Source organism: Cydia pomonella, chromosome 15, assembly GCF_033807575.1.
Source record: "Cydia pomonella isolate Wapato2018A chromosome 15, ilCydPomo1, whole genome shotgun sequence".
Classification (NCBI taxonomy): domain Eukaryota; kingdom Metazoa; phylum Arthropoda; class Insecta; order Lepidoptera; family Tortricidae; genus Cydia; species Cydia pomonella.
In genome coordinates this window covers 16306765-16316676 of record NC_084717.1, presented here as the reverse complement: position 1 = coordinate 16316676, position 9912 = coordinate 16306765, and the positions used below count along the sequence as shown (strand labels likewise).

Below are 9912 nucleotides of genomic sequence, written 5' to 3'. Positions count from 1 at the left end.
CGGACTTTAATAAGTAACAAAATTGTCATTATAAGTAAAAGGGACGGTAACATAGTTGTATGTGCATGCTCCAGGCTATAAATTTTAAAAATAAATAAAAGTCAAGGGTCAAATATTGAGGCTTGCAATCCGGAGGTCGCGGGTTCAAACCCCGGCTCGTATCAATGAGTTTTCCCCAACCAGTCAACCCCGTGCAAAAATGAAGCCGTGGCAAAAATGCCGGGACAACGCAAGGAAGAAGAAGAAGAAGGTCAAATATTGAGGCCTATTCTGTGCTTATCACGTTTTAGTAGCTAGTGTAAGTTAAAACGCATTACGAATATTACAATTTCAAGATTCTTTGAAATCGCAAAAACCTGCAGTAAAAAGTAGAACGACCCCATACCTACGTATAGTCTGGGAATACCTAGTGTTTACATATATTTACTAACCTTGAAAAGGTAGATAATATTTTCTTTGCCGGTACAGGCGGCGCGCAGGCATCAATGCCGAGAGCTAGATGCACTGCGGTAACTTAGTTCAAAATTTGACCGCATGCAGACTTAAGTTTGTATTTTGTTTTTATCTGCTGGGTTTCGCCAGGCTGCATGTTATACTATAATGAATAACAAAAACAGTCGACAGTCGCATGCGTGCGAATAGAGACGCGTGCCGCGTGCTAAATTATATTGAAGTGTTTTGATTTAGTGATTAAGTTCGACAACCTTACAAAAAAAACAATATAAAAGATGGCAATTAAACTACCTAAAAGTTGTTGTAGTTATTGCATAAGTCCCAGGATTGAACTTGTCATTTGGGCATGTATCAGTTTGGTGAGTAATCAAAAGATGCAACTATATTTATTTATGAAATTACTACCTATAAGTACTAAGCGGAAAGTGAACTTATAGCGTTATAACATACCTATGTTTAATTCTTTTTGTGACCATTTATTCAAATAATTAATAAATAAATTAAATACTATTTATTCAGGGATTAAAAGTATGATGTGGCCATTATTTTGGATTTCCGCGCATTTTTAAATGTAAATATTTGGATGTGCGTTATCTACCAAATAAGAAATTTCATTAATTAATCAGAATGTACAATTACTTAAGTACCTACAGTGAACAGTGGTACAGTGAACTTGTATCATTTTTACTAGTTTTTATGTAGAATTGCCGTGCACTATAAATATAGTCCTCCTCGCCGTATCCGACGACGGCGACTCCTCCAACTGTTTTTAGTCGGAAACATGGAATGCTCTAGATCTCCCAGCTCTCCTAGCTCTCCCAGGAATCACTCCGTAAAACTCATTATTAAAAAAAAGTAAACGGTGCAGTTACTGGGTTGATAAAGGACCACTAATAGTTAAATTACACACAATTATTTGCTTAAAAACAAAATAGCATACAATTTATATCCATAAATTCTGCCCCCCCTTTACTAATAAACGCGATAAATCGTTTCTTATAATTTGTTTTGTTATTTGTAACGGTAAACATAAATAAATTAATTCAAGTTTGCAGCGCGTTTAAGGGGTGGATACATGTTACAATCCATACGGCAAGTGACGTCATTTCTTGCAGTCGTTTAGTATGGACCCTTCTAGGCGCACTGTAGAAATGTTCGACTTTGAGGGCCACCCCACACTAGCGTCTTTTGAGCGTCTGCTTCTAGTTGACGCCATGGTAAATGACGACGCTGCGCAATTGCGCCAACGTTGCGTCGAGCAGCAGCCATAAAGTTGATTAAACGCCGACGCACGGGCATGTGAGGTATCTCTGACTCTTATTTCTCTCCTTTGTGTTGTTTTCATGCAGCTGGGCTAGGACATCTGACCTTCTTAATATACATATAAAACTACACCACCTCATGCCATACCATGCCTGACCTATGCTTGTGAGACATGGAAGTTCAACAAGGATTTGCAAAATAAAAATACTACGTGCCAGCGCGGAATGGAGCGCAGTATGTTAAATATAAAAAGAATAGAAAGAATACGCCACACTAAAATAAGAAACACCACCAAAGCAACAGATGGCTTGGCATATGCTCTAGCACTGAAATGGAAGTGGGCTGGACACGTCGCGCGCCTTCAAGACCTGAGATGGACAAAAATTGTGACCGCATGGAGGGGACCACCAGGCAAAAGAAAGCAAGGGAGACCCTGAAATCGGTGGGAAGGCGAAATCAAACGTACAGCGGGTCCAAAGTTCCAAATAATGCAAACTGCAAAATCTAGAGACGATTGGTTCACCTTGGAGGAGGCCTTTACCTGCAGAGCGGTTCTTGCAGAATAACTCACGGGAAAAGAAACAAATAACTATAATAATAACGCTGACATCTGATCTTCTTAACATAAATGTAAAACTACACCATCACCATCATACTCACTACCAACCTACCATGCACCGCATTCACATCATAAAAATCTAGCCTACACGCGTATTTCTCACTTCTGTCCGCAACTTTGTACGCATATAGTTAGTTAGTTATACTGGGCATTTTCCGCAAATCGACAACCATTGTGCCTATTTTGCGTGAAAACGAGGTAGCACTACTCTAGCCACCCCAGCTCCTCCACGAAACCTATAACAGTGTTTTCAGATTGCTAACTGCCTCCATTTGTGTGCACGGAGTCCCCAGGTATTGTACGCATATACTCGTAATTAATATTTCCATGCTACTTCCAAAGAAAATGTTGCTCCCCTTTTCACTCCCTTTAAGGATGATTTCCGGGATAAAACTATACTATGTTGTCCCCCCTCCGCTTCAGCGATTAAAGCGCGAAGAGGCAACAGACAGGATAAAGTTACTTTCGCATTTATAAGGTGTATTCCCATTTGTCCCGCATTCATATAAATAATTTCCATTTATCCACGCCGTCATGTATGGCGGCGGTAACGCGGGACGAAGACAAATGGGAATACCTACACCATTTATCATATTAGTCTGGATTTCCCAGCTTTTGCGTTACTTATCAGGCCAATTCGAACAATATAATGTGATACTGATTTAACATGGATCTGACATCATTCCAATATGCGATGGTTCCAATAATCTCCTTTAGAGGACCTGCTGAATTGCGCATTATGTCAACCAAAGAGAGTAAGTATAATGTCAACCTTCAGCCAAAAACGTCACTTTTAACACTGACAGATCAGTATCAGATCAGTACCATATTGGAATTAGATTTAGTAACTAACGGCTCGATTCGAAGAATGAGATACGATAACGATAATTTCTGCGGTGGAAGCAAGGTCCCATTTTTATCGCCTTTCATTATGCCTATCACTTTCGCACTTACATACTTGTTAGAATGTGGCAGGCATGGTGACATGCGATAAAAATAGCACGGTGGTTAAGATAAGTTCTCATTTGGATATCGTTTGTATATCGTATAATTGACAGACGCAGCTCGATTCGGGCAACCAATGTCACTTTGACGTTAGAAATATCATGGATAGATCTTATTGGGATCACATCGAAATCGAAATAAACGTCAATTTTGACATGTCGTTTAGCTAATAGCTATCGATCTTTTAAAGATCTTTCCAAGATCTTAAACGTGTCTTAATCATTCTTCGAATCAGGCCGTGTAACTCGAATTATCCTTTGTTTTATTTTTATTACTGTTTCAGAGTATCAGCACGGTGGTCTTATTTTTCCTGATTTTTGGTGTGATGTTCGCGGATGCAATGGCAGGAGGTAGTCATCGGTTCGCCCCTGAGGATTTGATCATATTGATAATCTCATTGGTGTTAATCACTGACGTCGTGCACAACGTACTCATCATAGGATCTTCTCTTGGGGTGGGTATTATATTAACCGATAATAGAAGTCATGATTAGGTAGAAAAAGTGGATTGTATTTTAAAGATGTTAATATAGGAGAAAGTGGAAAACATATTGAAGCACAAGAAAAACACGTAACATTTATCAACTTTCATGCAATGGCCGAAGAAGAAAAGTGTGGTGACAAATATCAGTAATGTTACATATTTTAAATATGTAACTAACTTAAATGCCAATTAAATTAGATAAAAAAAAACATTTTGAGGAATTAATTCCCAGTAAGCTGGAAATCAGTTTGTGCTATCCCAGGAAGTGTGTAGGTAAGGTATACATTTTGGGAGGCTTGGGAGATACATTTTTTACTAAATAACATTATCGGTCCGAGGAGCCTCGCGTCTCAATTACGTAAATTCGGACGCAACGTAAAAATGTATTAGTTTTTTGTTGCCTGAGGGCCTCGCTAAATGTATCTTGCCCACACCAAATTTAGGTCTTGCCCCGCCACTGTTGGTAGGCGATATATATTTTGATATCGTTGGCGTGTGGTGCTTAGCTATAGCTAAGATATCAGTCGGTATATAATATATATCGGTATCTTCTGTATATTAATATATATTATCGCTCCGTCTGTAAAGGATTTTAACGTTATTTATATATTCTTGTGTTACAGAGAAACGCGAAGCTGCTCAAGATTTCCTATTACCTCGGTGCCGTGTTGTGGTTCATTCTAACAGCTAGCGTCATTCTAGGTTTCGCATCTGCAATAGCGCTCGCACCATCAGATGTTTCGACGCTATTCAATAGATATTCGGCAATTTTTGTCTTACTGATAAGTAAGTATTTTGTGCTTTGTACGTCGCCGTCAGATATATCAGAGCAGCTAAAGTGCTTACAAATATCTGGACACGCATCTATTGTGTAGTAAGGCGTTAAGAGTTCGTGTTTAGATATTTTTAAGCATCTTAGCCGCTCCGATATATCTGATGGCGACTGTATCATATGGTGAACCGCGTACGGTACAAACCATAGACTACCTACTACATACTTTTGGTTCATGTTGGAACCAGTATAATCTATGGGTCTACCTCGTCGTAAATGATTGACCCAGCTTTTGTTTTTCAGTAATGCGAGGATACATGCTTCTGATAATGCGCGGCGTAAGGTTGCAGCTACAAGAACATAGCCATGGATACATTGACTTGGACAAGACCGCGGAAATGGGGAGGGACCAGGAACCCCCTGTTCGACGCGTGTATTAGTATTGCCTGGGCCAAGGAACTCACGCTCCGCGCGTCATGCGCGTGCAGGCGCGCCGACCGCCATACATTTGAGGCATTAGCGTTGAGCACCACCGACCGTCATGCTCTCGGGTTACACTGTGGGCTCTGTGAGCTGCAGACTGCAAAAACCCCATGACTCCGCCATTTTGAACATTTTCCAATAACATAATTATTAAAAAAATATACCGGATGTCTCCTGCTGTAACACGAGCACATAATTAAACCATAGATTGTACTCCTCAAACCATAAAATGCTTGTTCAAAAACTTTAAAAAATCATAAAGTCTATAGATTTTCTCTTCTTCGTAAAAAAAAATTTAATTTACAATGTGCGCAATCATCTGTGTAATTGACGTTGTTTGTCACGCTTTGCAAAACAAAACAAAATTCGCAGTACATTACATCTTACAAAAAACTTTGTACTAAAAAATTAAAAATCAAAAACACAAGTTATTTTTTTTTAAGTCGCTGATCAGTCATTGGTCAGTTTGAGGAGTACAGCCTACAGTTTAGTATATTGCTCCTGTTATAGGCCACACCCGGTATATAAATGATAAATTCTTATTTAAGCCATAAGAATAAAGGTAAATACTCGGCGCTGAGCGGTTATTTATTAGTTCCTCTCACTGTGGAGACTTCGGGATGCTGGTGCGCTGAGGGTCCTTCCTCCGGGATCTGGGTCGTCGCCTGCTAGAAAGAGGCCTTGACTCCCGCTCTGGGTTTTTCCTGATGCAAAGGCTATCCATCGCAATCCAACGCGGCAATGCAGCCAGCGTGATGGGCACCTTTGCATCGGGGACGGCCCGGTAGCCAATAGGTAGGTGGTTTTTTTATACATATTTAGTTTATATTTATATTTAAGTTCTGATATATTTAGGTTTAGTTTTTAATCAAATTAAAATACTCTTGTATTTCATTTTAATATAACATAAAATTAATTTTAGGTACAACTTAAAAAAAAATTAATTTTAATTCGTTTTCTGTTTAGATATATTTTAGTATGTATCTTCTAGGGAATGCAAAAACGGGAGGTTTTTCAAAACCGGTTTTTTCTTCAGTTTTACAAAAAAAACCAGAACCGGTTTTTAGAATCAACAGATCTTTTTTTTTTTATAACGATAGGCAAGCGTTTGACCACGATCTCACCTGATGGTAAGTGATGATGCGGTCTACGGTGGAGCACGCTTACCTATGAGATACCTATTTACCCTAGCCTTGAAGAGACCCAGATTGTACTCATGCGGAAACACAGACTCGGGCAGGGCATTCCACTCCTTGGCAGTTCGCATAAGAAATGTTGAAGCAAAACGCTTCGTGCGTATTTGTGGAATACCTACCATGAAGCGGTGCCGGAGTGCCGATTGTCTGGTAGTCCGATGGTGAAATGGGGACGGAGGAATAAGGTTGTGCAGTTCCTCGGCATACTCTCCGAAATGTATCCTGTAAAAGATCGTTAGGCTGGCAACCTTGCGACGATGCTCCAGACTTTGGAGTCGAGCATTCGTCAGATCGTCATCATTAATGATTCTCTTGGCTCTCCTCTCAACTGACTCGAGTGCCTCAAGCTGGTATTTTGCTGAACCATCCCACAGATGCGAACAGTATTCCACACACGATCGCACTTGTGCTAGGTAAAGGTCGAGCAGTTGCCTAGGTGTAAAATACTGTCTCACCTTGTTGAGGATGCCCAGCTTTTTTGCTGCTAACTGTGCTTTCGACTCGATGTGCGGGCCGAAGTTGAGTTTCGAAGTCAGCGAGATTCCGAGAAGCTCAAGATGGTCGGTTATCGGAAGGGATACATTTCGGAAAGTAGGAGTCAGATGGAATGGACTCCGTTTGGCGGAGATAAGACACGCCTGGGTCTTACTAGCATTGAACGAGACCAAATTGGCTTCACCCCAATCAGAGACTGCCTTTAGTGACACGTTCATGCGTTCGACCATTGCCTCCCTGAGCGACTGTATTTGGACTCCACTAGCTCGTGAATTGGGTATGTAGCTTTCAACAACCATAGTGTCATCTGCATATCCGAACGTACCTGGTTTCAGCAGGTCGTTTATGTGGAGCAGGAAAAGGGTCGCTGAAAGCACGGACCCCTGAGGGACTCCGGCATTGATTGCCAATTGATCGGACGAGCAGCCATTAATGACCACACGAATCGATCGATCCCTCAGAAAGTCTGATACCCAGTCACAAAAACTAGGGGGAAAACCGAAGGACGGTAGCTTGCTAATAAGGCCCTCGTGCCAGACCCTGTCAAAAGTGTGTGTGTGTGTGTGTATATATACACGATTTTATTGTATTGTATGGGAATTGTCAAATGACTTAATGTTATTTGTAACTAGGGCGTGCAGTCCCGGGACCGGTTCCTAGTTTTTCATTTCCCGGTACCGGGTCGGAGCCGGTACCGGGATTCCCGGTTCTCCCGGTTCTTTATGCTGAGCTGAATTATTTTTATATATTTTGTTTGACATCATTTAACTGTGAATCTTGCAACTAACTTTAATAATAATGAAAAGGAATCGTAGGAATAATTAAGAATTTTTTATATAATAAAAAACAGTTTTAGGAATAATACACTTAAATCAGTCTTTACGAGGGCTGCTATTTATATATCCGGAAACCGGGATTACAATCTTCTTAAATAGTATATTTGACCTCCATGGTAAAATTTGAACTTTTTTAAGGCTGGTATATTTTTTCTTTCTTATTAACGCTAGTGTTTTGTTTTTGACGGGTTTTAAATGTCATCTCGCTCCAAGAATGGAACTCACTCGTGAAAATATTCGTGCTATGATTTATTATGATTTTCGGCGTGGTTTAACGCAACAACAGTGCAAAGATCAACTAACTTCAACTTTTGGCGATGAAGCTCCATCTAAAAGTACTGTGTATCACTGGTTTAGTGAGTTCAATCGTGGACGTAGTATGCTTACGGACGAAGTTTAGGCAGGTCGCCCGAAATCGGTCGTTGTACCACAAAATATTGAGGCTGTGCGAAAACTTATAATGGACGACCGACATGTTACGTACCGCGAGATAGAGGCGACTCTGGCTATTTCTATGACTAGCATTAATAGCATATTACATGATCATTTAGCTGTAAAAAAAAATTGTTCGCGTTGGATACCGCACAACTTAACTAAGGAGCAAAAAGATGCTCGCGTCGAATGGTGCAATAAAATATTAAAAAAATATAACCGTGGTGACTCAAAGGCCGTTTATAACATCTATACAGGTGACGAATCCTGGATCTATGCATACGATCCCGAAACGAAGCAACAATCAACGGTATGTGTGTTTCAAAATGAGCCGAACCCTACGAAAGTTACTCGTGCAAAAAGTACATTGAAACAAATGGTGGCCTGCTTCTTCGGTATTAATGGCCATGTAGCTACAGTGCCACTAGAAAACCGTAAAACGGTTAATTCAGATTGGTACACGACCATTTGCTTACCGGAAGTATTTGAACAAATTCGTAAAACTAACCAGCGACGAAGAGTCATTCTTCATCATGACAATGCCAGCTGTCATACGTCACGCGAAACAACTCTATTTTTGGAAGGTCAAAATGTAGAATTAACGGGTCATCCGCCGTACAGCCCTGACTTGGCACCCAATGATTTTTATTTATTTCCCAATATAAAAAATAAATTACGCGGTCAACGATTTTCGACCGCTGAAGATGCTGTCGACGAATTCAAACAACACGTTATGGAGGTACCTCAGGCGGAGTGGCAGAAGTGCTTCAAAAATTGGTTCACATTCACACGAATGCAAAAGTGCATAGATCATCAAGGGGAATACTTTGAAAAACAATAAAACCATTTTCAGCCGTGTACGTTTGTTTGTTTTTTTGTTTCCGGATATATAAGTAGCAACCGTCGTATAGTTACTTTAATCAGTCTTAATTGATTTATCAGTTAACAGTGTCATTGATCATAATCGTAATGTTATGAATCATGTGTAGTAAGTAATACTTACAAACACCATAATATTTTAAACATTCTTATCATGTTCACAATATCATAATTATCATAATATTGTAATTAAAAAAAAAAACAAATTGTGCAAAGTTATACAAATTTTAATATCTCAACCTGACTATTTATGTAAAATGTCGTCGAATTTACTTGACGTAACGCTAATCATTATTTTAATTTTAAATGTGAACTTAAATAATATAAATCAGTCTAATTATAAGATTCACCGTCACCACAAACCACTGGGCACATAAGAAAAAAACAGGTTCTCTTTCAGAATAAAATAATGCGATAACGTTGCTGCTCTGTTAGCAAGTGAGTGAATATGGAAAATTTAGTAAGCTCAGGTATGCGGGGTGGGGCGGGGTGGTTAAGACAATAAGCGATGTTGCAAGTGTCGCAACGTCGCATCGCACGATTCACGACAAATGCGACGCTGCCGAACTTGCCGGTGCGTTAATTTTACTGATAATATAAATGTTTATTTGATGTTATGGCGGGAACCGGGAGAACCGGGACTCGGTGCTCAGTACCGGTTCTTTGGATTCCAAATAAATCCCGGGATTTCCCGGGAAATCGAGAACCGGTATTTCCCGGGAGGACGCCCTATTTGTAACTAGGAATAGGAACAAACCAATTTTATTAAATTATTTTTTTGGTTTGTTGTTTAGACATTGTCATTTGTCATTTTTTCTTAAATATATGACAATATCAATTTATAATTTAATGTTATTTGTCTTAAATCAAATGGCCCAATCCGACATCTTGCTATAAGTTTTTCGCTGTCTTCTAGTATATTAGAAACTGATGGTGTTAGCTTAAACTGGGCAAACACAGGTAGTCAAGTAATTCCATTCTTTAGGGTTTGAACTA

General features: G+C 39.7%; 1 protein-coding gene across 2 annotated transcripts; it reads left to right on the top strand.

Annotated features, from left to right (window-relative positions):
• Positions 1–598: 598 nt before the first annotated feature.
• Positions 599–5341, top strand: LOC133525990 (uncharacterized). 2 transcript variants are annotated; one of them, XM_061862445.1, is made up of 4 exons: positions 599–812; positions 3624–3794; positions 4447–4609; positions 4899–5341. In XM_061862445.1, the coding sequence occupies exons 1-4, from the start codon at positions 729–731 to the stop codon at positions 5033–5035; spliced, it is 555 nt and encodes a 184-aa protein (XP_061718429.1). In that variant the 5' UTR covers positions 599–728; the 3' UTR covers positions 5036–5341. The 2 variants fall into 2 exon arrangements, with proteins under 2 accessions (XP_061718429.1, XP_061718430.1); XM_061862446.1 differs by lacking the exon at positions 599–812 and adding an exon at positions 1589–1757.
• The last annotated feature ends 4571 nt before the right edge of the window (positions 5342–9912 follow it).

Excerpts from the sequence above, each read along its gene's own strand:
- LOC133525990 (XM_061862445.1), top strand. The coding sequence starts at position 729 with ATGGCAATTAAACTACCTAAAAGTTGTTGTAGTTATTGCATAAGTCCC. Across the intron at positions 813-3,623 it reads TTTGGGCATGTATCAGTTTG|AGTATCAGCACGGTGGTCTT; the intron begins GTGAGTAATCAA and ends TTACTGTTTCAG. Across the intron at positions 3,795-4,446 it reads TCATAGGATCTTCTCTTGGG|AGAAACGCGAAGCTGCTCAA; the intron begins GTGGGTATTATA and ends CTTGTGTTACAG.